Below are 24,101 nucleotides of genomic sequence, written 5' to 3' on the forward strand. Positions count from 1 at the left end.
ATATTGAGACATTCCAGCTCTATAGAGACTGAAAGGAATGATGGGAAAATCCTAACCCGTGATACACATACAAACACATTCGCACGCACACAAACACGCTTCGTGATGTATATAAAATCTTACATCTAAAGATCTTTAATGTAACTTAAATCAGCAACCATTACGAGGCCATTAATATCCCTATTGTAATTCTAACGAAAGCTCTTTATTTTCAAACAAAAATAAAGCCTAACATTCTGCTGCTTACAAAAGCTATAGGTCATTAGAAGTATATTAAAATAAAGGCGAAATAGTAAAGATTATGAAAGTGAAGACTTTCCAAATACAATCTGGATTAGGCTCAGTTTCAAAATGAGTGCTCATTAAAAATAGTTAAGAAAAGGTTTTTCAGTTATCTAAATCTTATTTCGGTAAGTGACTTTATAAGCATATTGTTTCTAATATTATAAATATCTAACTATAAATATAGACTTCAGTTATCTTGAAATAAGATACGAATTCCTTACCTATAGGCAAATCTCTGCATAACTGCATACAAAAAATATTTGCCAAGACTTATCCTTTCGCACTATAATATATTAAGGCTCCTAATGTCATTATTATAAATAATACTAATTCGTTATTTTTTTTCAATATTTTACAGCAAAAACATTATAGGTTATTTTAAAATTCATCTTCTTTCCATCTCTTGATCTTCCGACCTATATATATATATATATATATATATATATATATATACTCGCACACACTTATCACTTATCAAATAGATTAAAATAAGTAAGAATTCTCTTTAAATACTAAACCTCTCAGTGTCAATGAAAAAAGTTTCTGTCCCTAATATTCTACGTTTAATTAATAAACATTTCTCTATAGACTTTAGCTCCATCTATAAAAATGAGGTTTATAATAACATTAAAAATTCATCAGCAAACATCTGAAATATGGTTTTTTTTTGTAAAAAAATAAAAAAGAAAAAAAAAGAAAGAAGAAAAAAAAGAAAATCAGATGCCAACATAACTCGCAAATCAACAATATTTCTAAAATATTTATACAAAAATATAGAAAATAAAGGTTCACCACACAGGTGTACAGATATATATGTGTATAATATATATCTAACTATACCTATGTAGATATATATACATAACCATCGTCTACATAACATATCACAAACTTGGCTTCTTAAGCCTAATTACAATAGTTCAATGAGACGGTTTAGGTGAAAAACACAAATTACATCAACATGATGAAATGAAGAATGGACATGACTGACCCGTCTTCGCTTCAAATATAGATGAAACAGCAGACCTACTCCCAGAGCAACCCTGTTTTGATAAAATGTGTTTTTTTTTTCTCTCTTATTTTCTCTCTAAAGCAGAACTATTTTTATTTGACAGTTTATTCTAAAATATTCCGAAAAGCAGCTTTTTTTCGGCATAGTCTAATTTTTTTTTTTTATATGACGAACTAACACAGATAAAAGTTTATCTCTCTGTGCTGACGTAACACTGGTGCCATGAAATTCTATAACATACACAGATAAACGCATGTTCTTAGGAAGATTCATGGTGCCCATAAGGCTCAAATAGCAGTCTCAAAAGTATAGGTGACATTAAATGATGGATTGTCAAAAGAATTTTCTCTGATAACACTTCCATTTTCTTCCATCGTTTCTGTAGTTCTAAAAGTTGTGACCTTCTGAGCAGGTCCCCAATCTTCTCGAGGTTGTAGTAACATCCTGCAACGCTAAAATATAAAGCAATAAACTGTAAGTTAATAAAAAAATGCTATGAATGTTTAAAAGAAACAATTATCAGTGCTAAAATTTATCTCTATCATTCTGGAAATTGTTATTAGCGAGATCACGTCATGTCAATATAATCAACAGTTTATCACATCAAGGTTTCTGTGGCTTTTGTTCATGGTCGAAAAAATATATTCGGTAAATCCCTATGCATAAAAATATTCATTAATTTCACTAGTTTATCACATTTTCTGTAAATAGAGCAAACTACATCTTATAAAGATTAAGTTAAAGAATTCTAATAAATACAACAATATACATCAAGGCGTGCATCCAGTAGTACATAACAGCTTCACTGTTGAGCTGTTTAACATAACTCATACCATCGCTGATGATTTGAATCCTCAAATATCGTTTGATGGCCAACACAATGCAACAGAAATTAAGATCATATTCGCAACCACTTAAAAGCATTTGAATTTTAGCAAGTTACGGTATGACATATGATAATATTAACCAGCTGAATAGTAACATTTGAGATTCAGATGTAATATTAGTCTGTTGTATTTTTATCGTAAGATTCCTTTAGAGTTTATGACCTGTATAAGAGGTAATTTGCTTTATTATTTAACACACTGCACTTTGTGCATTTCTATTCCTAAAAATTCAAACTAAAGAGTGTGCAAAACAAGGCAAATTAATATAATTAATAAACCCGCTTTTCTGACTGGTAAACAATTTCCATTATTTGAGGCGATCAAATTGCGTGTTCTTCTACCTGAAGCTGTTGAAATCCGAGAATAATATAATATTAAAATGCTTTCGTTTTAATTAGTATAAATGACTGCCCATAATTAAATCAAAATGGTTTATTTTCAATCCAATTATTAAGTAAAAAAAATGACTGCATGCAGTAATGTAGAGAAGCCTACATTTAAAGGCAAATGCTATCATTTGCCTCAGTCTTTTCTTTTCCGCGCGCGCGTGGGTGCACGTGTGTGTGTGTATATATATATATATATATATATATATATATATATATATATTAAATATTATAATATAATTTATATTTAAGTAGTATTTCATGTATTTCTTTAATTATTATTAAAAGACTCTTTTAGCACTTATATATATAAGTGGTAAAATAGACGTTTGGTTACTTTTCACAATCTACGTGGCTGACATTCAACAGAACCTGAGGACTACCATCACAGCCCTGTATGCTGATGACACATCTATAATGACAAGATCTCTCCGCCCACACCTGGCGATCAGTCGTCTCCAGGACACCATTACAAAGCTAGAGAAATGGTTCTCAGACTGGAGGATACAAGTAAACCCCATCAAAAGCTCAGCTATATTATTCACCAGACGCAAAGCCTTCATCCAAGATGATATCCAACTCCTCGGAAAAAAGATACCATGGCAGACAGAAACCATATACCTTGGAGTACAGCTAGACAAAAAGCTAAATTTCAACAGCCACATCAAGCTCATAGGTAGAAAGACATCCAGAACCATAGCCCAACTCTATCCCTTGATCAACCGCAGCAGCAAATTGGATACACGCAACAAGCTGCTACTATATCAGATGGTAATACGACCAGTAATCACATATGCATCCCCAGCATGGAGTCACACATCCAAATCTAACATCCTGAAACTGCAGAGGATAGAAAACAAATGCCTGCAGATGATCTTGGACGCCCCATGGTTCGTCAGAAACACGCAGATCTACAGAGAAACTGGAACCCCAGACATCCATTCTCTCCTTCATGACCATGCGGAAAAGTTTTTCAGCAAGGCACACTCTCTTCCCAACCCATTAATCAGACAAGCTTCCAGTTATAGTGAACATGGCTATCACAAACATAAAAGACCCAAGTCAATCCTGCTCTCAGCAGAACAGAGCTAACTCCATAGTTCACAAAGTGCGAGCATAAGACTCACAACCCCATCCCATCAAGCTTCTCGACACAGACAAAGGGGAAAACAAAAAGCATTTTATGCTTCACCCAGCAAGCCAGTAACGTTGCTGTTGTTGTATAGACGTTTGGGAGGTGCTTAATAACACCCTTGGAGGGTAATGGATGGCAATGCTGTAGCCAATGAAGTTCTAACTGAGGTTCGGCTATTGCTGTTACCCTCCTGCCATGATCAGAGCTTTAATAGCTCAATAACACCTTATCCCTACACTGTCCTCTACAGATAACCGGGAAGATGAAAAGCATTTTTGCTTCGCCCCTTTAAGCCAGTCCTTACAAGGACTATAAGGATAGACGTTTGATGGATCAGATGACATGCCCTTGGGACACTATGGCGGTTGTGGATTGTAATTGCAACGAGGGCGATTTGTTAGGCCTAACAGCCGTTAGAATCGCCATTGTTAGCACATCTATTTCAGATCCATATATTTGCAGGAATTATTTGCATTTATACGCAAATCGTTAATGATGAATGTGTTAGATTTGGACGTCCTCACAGATTCTCTGGATGAAGAGCCAGCGCTTATTCTTGTAAATAAACTTCAACAGAAGTTTAAGCTCAAATGGCCATCAAACATGATAGCTCCTGACATCCTTATAGACTCTCTAGATAAAGGACTGGCATTCAGCTTCATAAAGAAACTCCTTAAGAAGTTCGAGCTTGATGACCCTGCTTCTTAAATTTTTACTCTTTACCCGAGACTGATGAAAATCAAAATGAAGGCGCTCCTCAAATGGAGGAAAAATTAAATCTAGTAATCTCGGACTCTACTCATTCAGATCAAGGATAGACGCGCGCGCGCAAAAAATGCAAAACTCTCGCCTCGCAGTCAGCAAACGAAAATGGCATGGATGAAGATGCCCCCAACACAGATTCCTCTGCCTCCACCAATGAAAAGGTGCCTCCAGTCATTCTTAGGGAAAAGCAGAGATGGACAGCCTTAAGTACCACCATGGCCAACCTGCAGGTAAATTACTCCACTGCCAAGAACACAGAGGAGGGCATCAAAATTCAGCCCGCTACAGTGACTGACTATAGACATTTAACCAAGGAGTTGGATGTATGAGGTATACAATACCATACCTTCACACTTACCTCGGAAAAAAATTTAAAAGTGGTACTCCGAGGAGTATCTGAAGACATTGAAACAGCTGAAATAGCCGCTGACCTCAACATGCAAGATCTGCCTCCCATAAAGGTCAGCAGAATGTACAGATCAAACAAGATCCCTATGCCTCTGGTATTGGTGGAAATACACAATATCTATAAAAATATTTATAACTTGAAGACAATCTGTGGGCTTAAGGTCTCACCGGAGCCACTTAGGAAGAGGGCCTTTCTGGGCAGTGCCATAGATGCCAAAAATTTGGTCATGCCCAGAAGTTGTGCAAAGCTCAATACAGATGTTTAAAATGTGGTGACACCCACCTCACACATACCTGCTCCAAGCCAAAAACCACCACAGCTAAGTGCGCTAATTGTGGTGGCCACCACCCTGCAAATTACAGAGGGTGCATTTGCCACCCAAAAAACAGGCAAACTGAGTTAATCAGTCAATCTACCTCACTATCAGAAACGAGAGCCCCAGAAGCTCAAGTTCATCAGGCTCCTATTAGTTTGAACAAGATGACAGGTGTTCACCCACCATCAACTGAGTCCCCCAAGAAAATAAATCTTCAACACCAAACAAGAACATATGCTTATGTGGCCCGCCCCAAAAAAGCAGTCCATGACCAGAATATGCTAAATCCACATTCAAATATAACAGCCCTTCATCACCTCTTCTCTTGTAAATATGTTACAGGATTTCAGTAACGCAGATCCATCACTACGCATTACAAAAAATTTCTTGCAGCAAACACAGTCCATTTTATCTGCACTTTCCAATACATAGGAAAAGTTTTACCCCAGATTCTCTAATGATTATTGCATGGAATGCGAACGGCCTTAAAAATAAAATACTAGAAGTGCAGAAATTCAATGACAGATATAATCCGGATATATTATTAATTAATGAAACTCACCTGAGACCTGCTGACAATCCTAAATTCAAAGGTGGTGGTACAGCCATCCTCATCAAAAATCACATCAACCATCATGCTGTAGCCATTCCTACAACCACTAATCTCGAAGTCACAGGTATCAATGTCATCACAAACTCTGTCGGAAACATAAAAATCTATGCTGCTTATAACCCACCATCAAAACCATTGCTGACCACAGATCTGGATGTTATCCTCGGAGTTAAACTATCGGTTATTATCGCCGGAGATTTAAACGCAAAACATCACGCCTGGAGCAGTAAGTCTATAAATAGGAATGGCCGCATCCTCTTTAACTACACAAGCTCAAATTGCGCAGCTGTGGCTGGTCCCTCAGTGCCAACTCACCACAGTCCCACTGGCTCATCCGACGTCTTGGATATAGCTGTCCTTCAGAATGTCAACCTGCAGTACACCCTGGAATCATTGAATGAATTATAATCAGCAAAAATCCTATTCTGCTCCAACTGGGTTATCAGAGGGGACTTTCCCCTTTGCCTCACACCTTCATTCCCTGGGAAAAACTATCCCAAATGCTTCCAAACTACATTGATCCCGTCCCTCATATTAATTCCAAGGAAGAAATTGATTCTGCAGTCAATAAACTTACTGATCAAATCAACACAGCCATAGCATCTATCACCTCAAATTCAATTGCTTTCAAGCCTAAACGACTACCAGATGACATAATGAACCTAATCAGGGAAAAATATAAAGCAAGAAAAAGATACCACAACACCAGAGCACCTCAAGACGAAAAATATCTCAAAAAAATGAACAGTGCAGTGAGAGATGCACTTAAAATCCACAGAAACAAACTATGGGAAGACAAATTAGCCTCCATATCACCTGGTGATCAAACCGTCTGGAAGTTCCTGAGAAACATTCAAAAACAAAAACATACCTCTTCCTCCTCTCAAATCTGACCTGAACATTGTTTACACAAATGCAGAAAAAGCTGAAACTATAGCTAAAAATTCAGAAAAACAGTATAGCCCTTCATACAATAATCTAAATTTCAATCATATTTACAAAGTCCACCGCCACGTCAGACACGTGTTAAAACGGTCTGATACCTGTACCAGCCAACTCACACCTACTTCCCCAGCTGCAATTTATGACATTATAAAGAACTTAAAGAATAAAAAAGCTCCAGGGCCTGACGGCATATCCAACAAAGTTATCAAACTGCTACCCGAAAGGCCATCGTATATCTTACAACAATAATAAATGCTATGTTCAGGTTTAAGGACTTTCCCTATGCATGGAAGTTGGCAGACGTAGTTCCTATATACAAGCCTGGCAAGGATCCTCAGCAGCCTCAAAGTTATCGTCCCATAAGTCTGATTTCTAATTTGGGCAAAATAGCAGAAAAAGCTATCCTTTCCAGAATTCAACTTTCAGTAAAAAAAATTAAACATCCTTCCTTCAGAACAGTTTGGTTTTCGCCAGTTTCACAGTACCACCCAACAAATTCATAGACTAATCGAATTCATCACCACGAGTTACTATTGGCAACAATCCACCGGAGCAGTTTTTCTTGACTTAGAAAAGGCGTTCGACAAATTATGGCACTTTGGACTACTATAGAAGTTGATTTTAGCTGGCATTCCATTAGATCTAGTCCAAATTATAAAGTCATTTCTTAGTGACAGATGAATAAAAGTCAAACTAAATGATATATTATCTACCCAACGACTCATCTTGGCAGGAGTGCCCTGGAAAGCAGAAGCCAAATATCTGGGTGTACTGCTGGACAGAAAACTAACCTTCAGTCCACATATAAAAGCCTCATGTTCAAAAGCATCAAGAGTCATTGCACAGCTTTACCCTCTTATCAATAGGAATAGCAAGCTGGATACCAAAATAAAACTGCACCTTTATCAGTTGATGATTCGACCTATTATTACTTATGCGTCCCCAGCCTGGAGCCACACCTCAAGTACAAATATCCTCAAACTACAGAGAGTGCAAACCAAATGTCTCCGCATGATCTTAAACGCACCATGGTATGTCAGAAATGTCCAACTCCACCGGGACACAAATATCCCCTACATCTACTCTTTCCTGCAGTCTTCGACAGTAAAGTTCTTCTCAGCATCCTCTTCACATCCAAATGAATTAGTGCAACAAGCAGCAAATTATGATGAAACAGGCTTCTCCAATAGGAGACCAAAGGCCATCCTACTTCCAAATGAAGATCTTTAAATCGCACCCACTCAGGCAGAGCACTTAGCTCATAAACTTTTCCTCACACAGCAACCTTATCAGATAGCAGGGATTATAAAAGCATTTTGCTTCACCCTTATAGTCAGCAGCAACGTCTTGCGTCTTGCGTAGACGTTTGATGAGTAGATTCGCGACACCCATCCAGGATAATGGATGGCAATGCTGTAGCCAATGAAGTTAACTGAAGCTCGGCTGTTGTTGTTACCCCCTGGGGCGCTGAGATTCGAGAGTTTGAGTTCGCTCTCTTAAGGTTTTTGCCTTAAGGGAGCAATTTGAGTCTCCGGGGAAAGTGTTCTCCGGCACGGCCCGCTGAGGGGCTTTGTCGGTGAATGCTTTTCTTCGGAATATGAGCGGTTCTGCTCGGTGGTGGTGGTGGTGTGTGGCTGGAAGGCCATCACTGAGTGGAGCCAACGCTGAGATGGACGGTCTTTCGCCCACGCTTGAGTGGCCTAGGGATCGTCCGAATTTTTAGAGACGGCTTTACCTTTACATATGGCAATGCTGTAGCCAATGAAGTTAACCGAGGCTGATTAGAGCTTTTAGCTCAATAACACCCCATCCACAAAGATTTTCTTCAATCAGATGAAGGGATAAAGAATCAAGGACTCAGTCCATCTTTCCTCCCCCCCCCCAAAAAAAACGAACGTTTGATAATCAGAAGATGAATGAGAGAGGGTAACAGATGGCAATGCTGTAGCCAATGAAGTTTTAACTGAGGCTCGGCTATGACCGTTACCCCGTCGTTACCCTGTTATCGAGCTTATAGCTCGATAACACCCCATCCATACATTTCCTTCTACAGATAACGGGGATTATGAAAAGCATTCTTGCTTCACCCATCTAGCAAAAAAAAAAAGTTTGATAATCTAACAATATTGTCCAAAATTCTTTTTAACCACCTTACCGGCCATTATGGATCAAATACATATCCTCATACGCTTCGTATCCATCATATATTTCAATCTAATATCAATGGTAGTCCAATTTTAATATGCACTTCGCATCCATGATAACCTTGACGTCTTGGTCTGTAGCGTGGTTAATATATTCGTTATTTTCTATGTATAAAAGAATATTGATTGTTATTTTATGGCAATCAGGTCTGATTACACTAAGTGTCCTCGTAATAATGAAAATGCAATAATAAAATAGCACACTAATTTAAAACTGTTCTTGTCTAAGAACAGTTTTAAAAACGTGTTTATTGACTTTTACTTTTCTTAACTATTAATATTTCGTGACATCAATGTCTACTGGACGAGTATATGTTCCCGAAAATGATCATGTTTTGACACTTACCTCGCGAAGGGATCCCTTAGGATAGACACAGATCTTCCACACCATCATAAGTAAAATCACAGCTACAGGTATCAGAGCAACAACCCATCCAATCACATTAGCCCACGTGGGATAAACGTAATTACCACTTTTAGCTGGTGTGTATTCGATCCAGTTGAAAAACAGAATAAACTGAAATAGTCATAAAATATAAGTATTAAAGTATAGAACAATGCAAACACAATGTTTCGACATTAAAGAAATTACTAAAAATCTACAAGCAAGTAATTCTTACAAGATATTTCGACTGTTACACGCTATTTAAGGATTATTTAGTAATTAGAAGAAATGCAAATGAGAAGTGAATTGAAATACGTGTTATAAAGTATGGATGATCACAAGAAACATTGATATATTGCTGAGAAATGAATGCTCCTGGTGGACACCAAATAATCCAAGGTGAAACGTTATCCAATAGTATAATATTATATTAGATTATTTTAGTATATACAATACAAGAATACACTATTCAATTTTCCCTGTCGTGTTTGAGACTAATATGAAAAAAAAAAAAAACAGGTAAGTAAAATTTCATTTCTTATCATGATTTAGCACGTTGAGCTTGTTCAAAGTATTAAATTACTATTTATAAAATAATTCTAATCTGAAGACTTCGTAAATTTGCTCTATCTGACAAAACAAATCAGTATACTGCCTATTTATATACTAATGAGTATAGGAATGCGCCAATGAAGTCAATAGGATTAGTTATAATGAATCAAAATAATAAAAAATCATCATCATCATCATCATCATCAATTTTCTGAAATGTACCCTCAAAAGGAGTATGGAATACTATGACAGTACTACCGATTATGTTTATTACATTTCCTCCAAATTCGTTTATCATTATCAACACTCTACTATTGCAAGATCTTATATTTCTGTCTTCTAAGGCACTTCTTAATGTATCAGTTCTGCCTTGGTCCTCCCCTTGGGATTTTTTCTTGACAAACACCTGCCTTGCTAATCTTCTCTCTCATATTCTGTTTAAGTGACCAAATTAACTTAGGTTAGCTCTGCTAACACCTTTAATGCTAACAATGCCAAGTTCCTTCCTAATATCTTCATTTTTAATATAATTCTGTCGATACCCTCTAGTCACTCTCCTAATTTTTCGCAGAATTCTCATATTTATGGTCTCTAGTGTTTTATAATTTTATTTCTAACTCAATTCTCATATCCATTAGTTAAAACGGATTTGAACATTGTCTTGTATAATGGAGATTAATCACTTGCCTTTTTTTTTTCTCTTATTCCAAATATATTTAATCATTTGATTCCAGCCTTGCTAATTATGTTTCTACTTATTTCCAAATTTAATCTTCATTCTTCACTTAAAATTGAGCCTAAATGGCTGAAATATTTCAGTTGTTGTATAGGACCTCCACTGAGAGTGTAACTGAAGTTTTCCATATTGTCCCTGCATATTTTCATAGTTTTGTCCTTTGTATGCTAAACTTCTGTCAAATTTCTTTTTTAATTAAGTAATTAAAGAAAAAAGGATTTGTGTCATTAATTTAATAATTTAAGACTTCGAACATATCAGATATGAGTGAGCGTCTCATTCTTCCAATTCTTATACCCAAAAATACTTCTTACATAAACAATTTCTGAGTTCACTCACCAGAAGAGTTGCTGGTGTAAGAAATTTCCACATTGTAGTCCAAAACATCGTCCACAGGTATGATCGTGAACCAATCATCTTTTCTACATCACTCAGAAAACGTTCAGCACCTGTAAGGTAAAATAGAATTCAAAGGAAAAGTAATATTTTTGGTTTGTTTTCTGGTCTTTTTATAAACATAGTCTATTGGCCAACTTCTACTTTAAATTAAAGTTTAAGTTACCATAATTTATCTGTTTGTTGAATCTATTTATTTATTCATTTGTTTCAACTGTTCCTTACCATAGTTCCATGAAACCAAGACACATTCTGAAATAGCGATCAATAGAACGGAGAAGTTCGCCGCATATTTATCAAAGAGCTGCAGCCAGTAGACACCTGCCTGCATTGAAGAAATTAAAATTAACAAAACGCAAGACTTTATAGCATTTCTCATTCTTAGGCGTAAGTTATAGAACTATGATCAATTAAAATTAACTTAATTTTATTGCATAAACTCATATCGTAATTGTTAATTACCCATACCTTGTGTATTTTATTATTTATAAGTACATGTTTTAAACAATTAAAAAAATTTAAACAATTAACCTCATATCGTAATTGCTAATTACCTATACCTTGTGCATTTGATTATTTATAAGCATGCTTTTATAAGAATTTTTTTTAAAATGATTAATAATAAGTAGAAAGCGCGTGTTGTACTGACATTAACAAAAGTTGAATTGTTCAAATAGATTCGATAATATACAGTACATCATCTTTATTTATGATATGAGTAGATTTGAATTGAAATCAAGCTTTTGTTTCTATTATATTATATAGTTACGACCAAGCAGGCTACGAACGTGTTTACGTAAAAATAATAAAATCACTTTTTAATACCAAATATAGTTGTAATTCTTAGGTGTGTATTTTAGAAAGAGATAAACAACGCATATTTTGTCAAATTAAAATGTTTTTTGTGTGTGTGTGTGTGTGTGTGTGTGTGTGTGTGTGTGTGTGTGTGTGTGTGTGTGTGTGTGTGTGTGTGTGTGTGTGTGTGTTGAACACGCAGAAAAGGTTATCTACACTTATCACCGATTTATTTTATTCAATGCCACTGTTAATTTCCAGTGATACATCTGCTAAAATTATAATTTCTCTCAGTCATTCATGGCCAACAGAATCGTATTATTTTCTGACTTAGTACACATAGTACAAATTTCATCCGCTAGATGGAGGCAGAGTCGATCCTGCTCGATATCTCGCTGTTTCGTTCAAAATTGTAGTGTGTTATTGAGACTATTTGAAGTTATGGATGAAGCAACAAAGGCTATGATGTCAGTCTATTATAATCTGTTAACTCTTGTTCATCGGGCTGGTATGTTTGGTGGCTGAAAAACACCCAAGTTCCCGGAAGTAAAAAAATCTTACTGTCCAAGTATAAGATTAGCTAACTCATCTTCAGTTGAAAGCCCTTATAACGGGATTTGTACTCAGGTCTTTACATCCAAACATCATCGTCCATACCGATTGAGTTATTCAGTCTGTGTTAGTGACTGTTTGTTTGCACTTCTGTGTTTTCTGCTCCATCACAAAAGGAAAAGTAGATAACGTCATTAAACAGCGTGTGCGCATTAAATACTTCTTCAAACTGGATAAAATTGCGAAAAACCTTGGAAATATTAAAACCTAGGCTTTCGGAGAGGTTTTAACATTTCACTGATTTTTTTAAGATGAAAGGCTGACACATATTTTTTTTTTGTACTTTAATTTGTTTTATTTTTGTATTCACGACATTACGAATTCATTAAGGTGAAGGAGTGAACGTGTACTTTCTACAGCGTGTACAGGCAGATGTGAGGTAAACATGACTCAAAATGGGGTATAATATTAGTTTCATCCCACAACAATGAACTCACTGTGCATGATGTCTGTTTCGTGAAGAGTGATGGCTGTCAAGTGCCGCCATTTTAGGGTCCCTAATCCTAACACTATGTTTCACTCTCTGAAATGATGGGGGTTCTACGTTCGATTTTATTGAGTTTAAGGGGCGAAAAACCCGAAAAGAAAACCACTTGCCCATTCCACAGATCGATAGATTAATAAAAAAACAACCTAACTTAACAAGAATTCTAAAACTACTTTAAGTTTTAGAATTCATGTGGCCTCCAGTGGGTTCGTTCATGTGAAATGCATCTCAAAATAGAAATAAACAATACCGACAATGTCAAGTACATATTTCAGATCAGGAAGCTAAAATTTGGACAGCGAGACCACTGCGAATTTATTTTGATGCAGATGATGCAGATGATGGTACACAAATATTCTATGCATTTCATTTTCGCTTGAATAAAACCTAGAATGGCTTCAGATTTTATCCCATATGTAACACAGACATACTACGATGTGTGCTTTGTCTTAGATAAGAGAGAAATTAACAATTGCTTTTTGTTTGCCAGCAAAGAATTTCGAGTATACGAAATAGTATCCTACATAACAATAGTTTCGTATATTTTAACTTTTTACTTAAATACTCCTCGACCGACAGAGGGGAAGGCCCTTTGCTAAGGGCTACTGTAAAGATTTATAAAAATATTTCGCATACGAGACGTTTTCCAAGATGGTTCAGTATAATCTCTCTTCATGCGCTTTATGTGTTACTAGCTCAGAGTGGTTTCCAGTGTCCTTTCTGGAATCACGTGACCAAAAATCATTATTATCATATATTAGAAAGAATATTTGCTTGTTAACTAAAGAAGATAATTTCTACTCTATTTGGAAAATCCCAAAACAATTAATAGACAGGATGTTTTAGTAGATTGTACTTTTAAATAAACGATTAGCTACGAAAACATTAATTACTTAGACTACTCCGTATTTTAATTCAGTCAAATCCCATCAATCTAGCAGATAATAACAGAGCAGTTAATTGATATCAGTGGAATCATAAACCTCGCTTATTATGCTTTTTTTCACCCCGAGATATCTAACAGAATCGTATGTTCTAAATTATGCATAATGGAATGGGCATTGTTAGGCATTAATTGTTGTTAGGCATTAATTATTCGACAATTAATGTTTCTACATTAATTGTCGAATAAATGAACAATTAGAGAAAAGTTCACTAATTATAATTATCTATATGGTGATATGGTGAGTATTTAGACTATAAATTAATTATGCTAGACATAATACTGTTCCTCTCTTCATTTGCGTCACAATTAAAAATATATAAGAAGCAATACATTCAGCCATAGAAATGTCTACTTAACCTCAAATCCCCTCCTGCAAAAAAAAAAAAAAAAAAAAAAAAAAAAACATCGGATGAAAGTGTTCTACTTTGGGTTAGAGATCTACCATATACTGTATATACAGTATATATATAGCTTTTTTTTCATACTTTATTTATATACACTCTATTTATGTATATTTACACTTTATTTATATACACTCCAGAAACTTTTATTAAAACCACGATTTTGGTCGCAACGACTTACATCAATGGAAATAATAATAAAAAAAAATCATAGAAATATTCCATATTCTACGTGTAACTTGCAAAAGAATTTCCTATTTCGTATATAGGTCTGCCTCTTAAAGCATTTTTGAATTCTTCCGATTCTTCAAAAATCCTAGCACGAACTTACCTGAGTAGTAAAGATCAGACCTCCGAAATATCCGAAGACACAGACGCACAGCACCACAATCAATTTCTTCTCCCTCAAGAATGGAAAACGATCTAGAATGGCAGTCGTAACCGTTTCAAGTAAGGCGAACTATAAAAGACGGAGAAAATTCATATGAAATCAACCTTTTTAGTGGTTTTTCTATGACGTGCAGAGAGTACCAATTGAATAAAGGTATAGAGTTAGATAGATCCTTTCGGCTTTTGTTGTCCGTGTAGTATTAGTGTCAGGTAAAGTTCGCCCAGAAATTTCCATTACAATTTTATTACCAGTGTCAATCAAAAACTCCGAAACAATATGTTGTACAAAGTGAAGCTGAATAAATAATATAGCTAACAATATGGCTATAAATAAGTCGATATTTAAACATAAAATTAATGTTTCTTATCCTCAAACTAAAAGGCTAAAATCTGTGGTGTACTGTTCTGCTCTTGATGTCGTACATGGGAGTACTAATAATTTTCTTACAGATTAGAAGAGCTTTCAATACATAATATTTAGTACAATCAAGTAGCGGTACCACACACCCATCTTGAAAGAAAACATGCCTAAATGTTCATAATACATTAACATCAACAATCAGTCGTATCTTAAGACGAAATAAGATGGAAGTTACCATTCACGTTTTAGCTTTGGTTATTTCTTTTTGACAAAAGCTATTTAGCGTGTAAATTAGCACTAAATTAGAAGAAACTATTCATTTATCTTAATAGTTTCAGAGTAATTAAGAAGAAAGACGTTTAAACCTTCATTTTAGAGGCAATTGCTTGTTAACTTGGCACAACTATCAGTAATCTTCCAATGTTTGAAGTCTTCCGCTGCTGTTAAAGAACTACCGTTGTTGCCACTAAAATTATTATTGGTTAAAATCGTGACAGCTAATTAAGGAATGGAATGTTTTACACATTCTTTTCTTATCGAATTAGAATAGTAATAAATTAAATGTATTTAATTTAAACGTAGATTAGCATTTAATCTGCATTCCTCTAGACGGCCTCGCTATGGAAGAATTTCACATTAAAGTGCTCCGTAATGAACATCTATAGATTGTTTTTATCGTGCTAACGAATAAACTCATGTAGAATTAACAGGAATTCAGTACTTGAGTGTTTAATTTATAATTCTAATGTAATAAATTATCTCTATATTAACCAAACACTACTTTTAACTAACCTGACTGTCCAAACCAAGAGTAAGTAGCATGATGAAAAAAAGAAATGCCCAAAGAGGTGCTACAGGAAGCCGAGCTACAACTTCAGGGTACACGATGAAGGCCAGTCCAGCGCCTTGGTCCACGACTTTTCCTACATCCACTTTCAGCTCATTGGCAAGGTAACCGATGACGGAAAAAATAACAAATCCGGCGAATATACTGGTGAGGATGTTACTGATAGATACAATAACTGCATCTCTACAAGTGGAAAACAAAATTATGTACAAACTCTGACACGAATAAAACTGAATTAAGTAAAATAAACATTCCGCTTACCTTTAAAAACAATAGAGGGAGTCATACTCCTTCACTCTCCCACATTTCATATTTATTTAACTATTTAATAAATTAATTATAACTAATTAGGAACTTGAATCAATGATTTAAATAATCTGCTTATATTCTCCGTAGATCTCTGGATTATTTCACATACAGCTGTTTTTTTATTATATTATATTAAAAAAGTTTCGATCAGTACTTAATTTTATTTGGTCTACATCATTAAGCATAACATAGAAACAAAAATCGACTATGGACATACAATTTGTTAAATCTGTTAACAATGAATCACCTATGTGATGCACGAGACAGGTTGTTCCATGAATAAGCTGAAAAATCATCTGGTTAATTTAATGAATTTGACTTTATATATATATTAATTGTGCAATAAATTGCCTTGCCTTTAATATCCTAAATGCCACTGGGAAACTAAGCGTAACCGAAGAAAGAAGTTGTAATACTTACGTTAAATAACATGGAAATCATTCTCTCTGAGATTTGAAAATCCCAACTGAATCATATGTTAAATACAATACTGCGAGTATTATTTGTGAAATTAGAAACTGAAATATCTAAAATATAAAATGGGAACTGAATATTTAAATGTCGCTAATAAAAAATGTATAAGTGTGTTATTGAGGATGCTATTGTACAATAGGTAAGCTAGACGCACGTGTAGTAAGAAACAGGTGACCATGATCCACTTACCTCGGCTTCCACTTACATTTTCTTTGAAGAGTTACAAAAATGATTTCGTTAATGTGGTATTTGTTGAGGGGAGGAAACCCCACATGTTTCATTTTCTCTGATGGCATCTAATTGGTTGAACTGCTAATGAAAATGTAAACCCCATGTGACGTTACCTTCTCCCTTTTCTGAATGATGATACTGCCAAGTGTAGAAATAAATTTTCAGTACATGTTAGGTGTCAGTTTGATCAGTGACGAATACCCTGTAATGGGTCGCATTTAATTTTGCAAATTATTGCTTAAAGGGAGATATTTCGGAGACATGTGTAACTTTGTAATGTGTCATATTCTAAGATTAGGTTTTTAAAATACAGAAAAAAATAAAATACAGAAAAAATAATGTACAATGAGTTATTATTGGGAATCTAATTGCAGAAGGTGAAGAAAATAATAAAGATGCTGCTAGCTACGATTTTATTTTCTTATATCGTGAATTGTTACTGGAATTGCAAAGTTTTATTAATTAATAGAAATGCTATTCTGGTGATATTTTATTGAAACTATTGATAACGAAGTATCATATCCCATATTCAGTGTCGAATACTGTTGTGATGTATTTCTACATTTTGATGATACCAGTTTTATTGAAGTTATAAAGTTTAAACTATTATTCGACTCACATTTATATGAAAAGGAACTAAACCGACAACCAATTTAAGAAAGCTTAGACAAGATATATTTTGCCATCTTTACGTAGGTATGAAAAGTAGTAGTCTTCCGGTGGCATCCACTAAAAAGTGGGTTGCAGCTCTTCTCCATTTCTTTCGATCTGTTGCCTCCGTCATTCTTAAGGCAGTCCATTCCACGATGTCATTAAACCACTCTTCAGTTAGCCTTCCCCGTCTTCTTTTCCTCTTCAACTTTCCCTTGAAATATAGTTCTTGTCAGATGTCCTGAGGAACCTCTCAGAAGATGTCCTGCAAATCTGATCTTTCTTTGCATAATATTTTTAAGCAGTGTTCTTTCCATCCCAACTCTTCTTAAAACTTCTTGATTTGATATTCTCTCTGTACAGCTAATCTTTTCCATCCTTCTATAACACCACATTTCCAATGCATTAATTCTTTCCATATCTCTCTTTTTGAGTGTCCATGACTCACTTCCATAACTTGCAACACTCCAGACTGTTCCTTTAACTATTCCAATTCTCACACTTATTTTAATATTCTTATTTATTAAAATTCTCTTCATTTCTATAAATGAAACTTCCATAAGGTATGAAAAGTACTGCATAAAATATCAAAACAATATACAGAATAGCAAACAATAGTAAATAGTTTGTATTACATAAAAAATACCCATACTTACTTGTAACAGTTGTTATGAAACTTATTATAGGACGCTAATGTGATGAGACCTCCCCAGGCTGGACTAAGGGCAAAAAATATCTGCACTGCGGCATCACCCCATACCTAAAATATAGGGGATATTATATATATACTGATGAAGTATAGGCATCAGAAAGCAAAAACTATTTCCTAGAAATATCTTTAAATAAGTTTTATAAATAAATACCTGAGCATTTCCTAGGAGACTCCAGTTGGGTGTGACATAAAAGAGAATACCCTCCTTGGCCCCTGGAAGTGTCACTCCCCGGAAAAAGAGTATCACCAGAACCACATAAGGAAAGAGTGCAGTAAAGTAAACAACCTGAGGAAAATGAATTGATCAATATAACTTTATTATTACATTATTAATAATTAATAACCTGCATTAGTAAATGCAACTGCTCATTCTCAAAAAGGCAGATAAAGTATCAGTTCCATCAAGGTATTACTAATTATTTGTTAAGCATGATTCTTCTTTAACAGTTTTGTTATACAATAATTATTAACGTTTTGTTTTAACAATTTTGATATTATTTCGACACTTACCTTCCCTGAAGACTGCACTCCTTTACAGAGACATAGGAAGACAACGATCCAAGCAAGGAGAAGGCAAAGTGCAAGGGACCACCTGATCTGGCCAGTCTCTTCAATTCCCGATGACTGCCCGAGGACATAATATCTAAAAATCATCGGAATAATTCTCATTCTTGTCTGATTATCTTTAGCATCTAGTTAAATTTAATCATTTAAATGATTAAATTTAAATAATTAAATTATTTTAATTAATTTAAATTATTAAATTATTTTAATTAATTTAAATTATTAAATTATTTTAATTAATTTAAATTATTAAATAATTTTGTGTTCTTTAACAGAACTATTTTTATATTTTTTTTCTCTTATCTACACTTGAAATTTTTTAGCGTAAGTAAAATTTGTAAATTCGTCAATTGACATTGCTAATCGAATGAGTTTGGGCTATAATCAGTTTGGCTAATAATGTGGACTTCAATTATGAAATATTACCGAAAAATCCTGAAATAGCTAAACATATGGATATGTTTTTGACCGTATAGAAAAATGATGACTAGATAAACACTGCGATAGATATAGGTGTGTACTTTTTATAATTTCCTGTTACTCGTAAATCTTATGTCATCTACGTACTCCAAAGTCTACTTCAGAAATATATTATTATGATGTGCATTTATTTATACTGAAGAAGAAAACATAAGGTAAAAGATAATAAAACGGGCCTGTTTTGATGCTGAGCACGACACTATCGTTTTAAAATGACAATATTATACATTTACGGTATTATTACATCGATAGTTTATTTTCCATTATAACAGTAGTGCATTTTCAATGATCGTCAATATTTTTTTCGGTAATGTGCAGAAGAATACGATTTGAGAAAGAAACTGGTTCATCCATAGTTTGAAAGAACATTGGCATTTAAATGCCAATCTGTATCCAAGGGGTTTGCCATGCAGATATTTATGATGTTTGTGTATAATAATTGTCTTACGATAAAGAGAATGCATAATAAGTGCATCACTGTTAAGAATATGAATATAAAAAGATCAATGCCGAAATAATTCTCTAAAATATGTTTTATTCGGCTATTCTACTGAAAAAAAGCTTAAACTTCTTTTCAAATGTAAACAATGAACAGACCTTTATGCATTATGCATTGCTGTTTATCATACAGGAAAAGAATACAAAAACAAAATTATCGTTTTTAGTTGAAAACTGTTTACTTTATAAATTCGTTTCAATAGCCAAGTTAGCATGTTCTGTGGACCGAAATTAGCACAGCTGGATAGGTAAACACTGCTTATTATAAACTTTATAGTAAGCATTGTTTACGTTATGAAGATAATACCAAATCTTTAGAATACAAAAGCAATTATATTTCATAGAGAAAAACAACATAAGGGAGATTGAAATTTTAAAGAATAGCAATTATGATTTGGAAGGAACAGCCAAAATCTCGACCTGACCAAGATATAGTCCTCAAAGGTTGTCATTACATATAGTTAACAATTCAATATGTACTTATAAATTATCATTTTATTTTTTAATACTCAAGAACCGAACTTCAACCCTGCACTAATTGAATAGTACTGTTCTGAAGATTAATTAATTGATGCAATTTTTAAAACCTTGTTTTGATTTCATACAAAAAAATAAATAAAATGCTACAATTCATATGTTAGAACAATAGAAATTGCCTATGTTTTTGACACAGTTATCTCAAAGATAACTGTCAAAAACGTTTATTTTTCCAACATCAGTATCAAGACAAGTCAGTTATCTCAAAATTATAAAACACTTCGTGTACTTGAGACCAGGGGAGAATGTTGGTCTTGAAATTCACGCTTGCCCTCTTGTTATCATTGAAGTCTGATTAGCGGAATAATGAATTACTGACCATTTAAACCTATATATTTAGAAATGTATATACATTTAATCATACAAATACATTTATTTTACAAATGATATTCTGTCTTTTTCACTACTTGGATAAATATTCTACCCTACGGTTCTTCTTTATGAACTGGTCAATAACATTGTCATAAAAAGTTGGTTGTAATTTAATTTTCCCAAGCAACACGCACACTTGTAAAGGCTGGCTGAAGCTCACTGGCTAGAGCTACACTGACTACTTGTGGCCTGTGTTTAAGCAACAGCGTGAGACGACATGCAATGGCTATACGCGCGTATGAAATCACAGTACTGCTGCGAGGACCTGGAAGCTCCCACAACCGAGCAAGCCAAGGTAGCTTTGACTAGACGAGCAAGCATCGGCCTTCGATACACAACCCAAAGCTCAATTATTGCCGCGCAAGCTTAAGATGTTTTCTGTCTACAAAAAACAAAAGCCTAAATTCACTTAAGCATAAATGCATGCATTTATTAACAAATAAATATTAATTCTTTCTCAATTAATGAGCTTGCGCAGCAAGCATAGCAAGCATGGAGAATTCGCCACTGCTTGAGGCGTGTTTATTTCATACAAAGTGTAAAAGTAACATATATTGAACAATAAACACTAAAATATATAATAATATGTATATAATTATTATATAATTATTTACACGTTTACAGGCAAAATTAAAACTTACACAAAATATTCATCAGCTGGAGGCTTCTTTTGCATCGTTTTCACCAAATAAGTAAGGTTCAGGGAGACGGAAGCATTGTGATCAAAACAAGTCTGATTATAATACATTCCATTTTTCTGGGAACACTCATCAGCATCTTGATAGGAATAACATGCTATGCATACAGAATATAAATTTATTAATAACTGCTTGTTTTTATGATTATAACGGGTTTAAGAATTAATAAATAATAAGCTATTCAGCGGAATAATTGTATCTACCATGATGGCAAACTGAATAATAGGCCTTATTATTATTATTCCAACCACGATATAAAACAAAATATAAACTAGGATATGGCACTAATTAACACTAAGAAAATTATATATGAAATAGCACTAAGATATGTCATAACCATATAAACTAACACTGCAGACATTCACCTGTCGAAATCATAAATGCTGTAGAGAAGAATCATTTCCGCCCTGCTTGTTTTTGGTTTTATACTTTTTTGTGAGACTTTATTCGTATTAAGATTGTTTGAAATATAAAGAAGATACGGATCTTTCATTTGAAAATAATCTACTTAAACATTCCAATCTCACTGAGGAAGCCAAGACTATTTTCTAACAGTTTAAGAAAATCTTAAACCGTGTGTGTGTGTGTGTGTGTGTGTGTGTGTGTGTGTGTGTGTGTGTGTGTGTGTGTGTGTGTGTGTGTGTGTGTGTGTGTGTGTGTGTGTGTGTGTGTGCGCGCGCGCGCGTTGTAAGAAGTTTTCTTTAAAGAAACTAATCTAATGCGAATAAAAGATGGAAAAATTCGACGTGATTTGCCATTTATTGCTGAAGAAACTGTCTCAAAGGTCACGTAAGATGATTTGGTAGTTTATTGTTGCGCGAGCAATATCGACTGTATTGTGCTGAAGTAAGCCATATATATCTCCAAGATATAACATAATGATCATGCTTCTATTGAAGATATATGCGAAGTAGATTTCGAAAATCCATATTTCTTCAATGCTTTAGTTGCACTATCAAGCACAACATCGTGCTTGGTACTTATGGCAGTTCATTCACCTAGGCATTGGTCATTGGACTACCCAAATTGATGAAATTCAAATCAGGAGAATTAGATGGTCAATCATATTATTAATAAGTAAAAGTTATTACTTGGCAAGCTACACGTAATACTAAACGCACACCGGACTAAAAGTGTTGGCAGCAATGCTGCAACTTTATCGACTAGCCAACTAGGTCAATAACTAGATGATTGACAACAAAAATCAGCCTATCAAAGCTGTGACTGTTATGATGATCGTAAAGGGTAGCAATCAAACAACCACATGATGTGCGATTGCAGTCATAACTAGACAACAAAAGCTTTGAATTTGGGAGAAAATTGTATGTAACCGCACATTTTGACTTTCAAGTTTACGTTTTAATTATTGTTAATGAAAAACTCTTAACATTTAACATTTTCTCAGTTTTTGATATGTATAATCTATAAAATCTATCCCTTTTTGAGTGCGTCGAAGAACTACTTCTAATTATTTTATATCCAGTAGGATGTGCTGTGCGGAGTGAGTTCCGCTAGTCTCCATATTCTGTTTTTATTTTTTTTTTTTTATCTAAGTGGAGTATATTTTAATTATAGAGCGTAGTTAGCAATAAAATTCTTCGGACATTGTTTAAGAAAATATCAATAGGCAGCTCAGTTACTAAATATAATTATTTACTAATCTCAGTATTAAAACATACCTGATGTACTCCACTCTGGATCACAATTCTCCCAAGGTAACCTTTTACTCCAGGAAGCAAACATATAGAAAAAGGTCCAGGCAATAATCATATTGTAGTAGAGCATCACAATACCCGAAACTAGCACCATTCCATAACCAAGACCTAAAATAATGACAAAAAGTTAATTGTCCCAGTAATGAAGATTTTTTTAATCAAATATAGAGTACATTGTCTGTTCTGTTCATTATATAGAACATTATATACTATATGACACATCTATCTTTGAAATATATCGTAAAGCAATTACGTGTTATTTAACCAACTTATTTGCCATAAGTTACCATGCTTAAAGAAACAACCCACAATCAAAGAATGCAAGTGACCTGCTCGCCTTTTTTGCGTTTCCTTTTACTGAAACCTCTTCTGTTGTTGGAGGATTTGACGTGCATTCAGTACGATGAACCAAATACCAAAGCAGCATTTGTAGCGAAAAAGCAGACGATGAAAATCAGATGAGAGATGAAATATTTTATTGCCCATATAAATTTTATTTGCATTACTTTAAAGGAAATAATAAATATAGAATCTTATCCAGTTATTGTTAATAATTTTCTATTTCAAGTGGCCATTGATTTTAACATCTATATTTACAGAATTAGATCGACTCATGTTTCTTTCTTAATGTAAAACCTAAATCAATACCTATCAATAAACAAGGTCACTGGGTCAAATATGACATTCACAAATAAATCTTTTTTTTCTCTTCAGTTATGGAAACTTTTTCCTTTTTAAAATTTTTTTAAAGAAAAAAATTTTAAAGGAAAATTTGATGGTGACTTTAAATTGCGCCCATTTAAGAATTCACCCTCATTACAAGTTATGGCAACTTTTTCCTTTTTCTTTTTTTTTTTTTTTACATTTGCGAATTCACCCTCGTTCCACGTTGTGAGGTCTCCGGAAAACAAGATAATTTTATTGATCTGCAAAATTTAAAGTTTATGAAGATGAAAGTTGAATCAGCCAAACACATACGAACAATAATTTTCTAAGAA

The 24,101-nt window shown here is 34.2% G+C and overlaps 1 protein-coding gene across 1 annotated transcript in view; it reads right to left on the reverse strand.

Annotated features, from left to right (window-relative positions):
- Window positions 1-721: 721 nt before the first annotated feature.
- Window positions 722-24,101, reverse strand: part of LOC150092781 (sodium-dependent proline transporter-like) — an 80,460-nt gene continuing 57,080 nt past the window's right edge. Inside the window, exons 4-14 of the mRNA XM_090414612.1 lie at window positions 23,068-23,211; window positions 21,332-21,485; window positions 18,750-18,882; window positions 18,391-18,525; window positions 18,184-18,287; window positions 15,808-16,045; window positions 14,596-14,724; window positions 11,249-11,348; window positions 10,967-11,076; window positions 9,301-9,471; window positions 722-1,746 (exon numbers count right to left, since the gene is read on the reverse strand). Of these exons, the coding sequence (XP_090270738.1) occupies window positions 1,582-1,746; window positions 9,301-9,471; window positions 10,967-11,076; window positions 11,249-11,348; window positions 14,596-14,724; window positions 15,808-16,045; window positions 18,184-18,287; window positions 18,391-18,525; window positions 18,750-18,882; window positions 21,332-21,485; window positions 23,068-23,211 (1,583 nt within the window). The 3' untranslated portion in view covers window positions 722-1,581. The remainder of the gene's footprint in view (window positions 1,747-9,300; window positions 9,472-10,966; window positions 11,077-11,248; window positions 11,349-14,595; window positions 14,725-15,807; window positions 16,046-18,183; window positions 18,288-18,390; window positions 18,526-18,749; window positions 18,883-21,331; window positions 21,486-23,067; window positions 23,212-24,101) is intronic.

The sequence above is a fragment of the Typopeltis vanoorti genome, chromosome 25 (assembly GCF_054136105.1).
Source record: "Typopeltis vanoorti isolate ZY-2024b chromosome 25, IOZ_Tvanoo_1.0, whole genome shotgun sequence".
Taxonomy (NCBI): domain Eukaryota; kingdom Metazoa; phylum Arthropoda; class Arachnida; order Uropygi; family Thelyphonidae; genus Typopeltis; species Typopeltis vanoorti.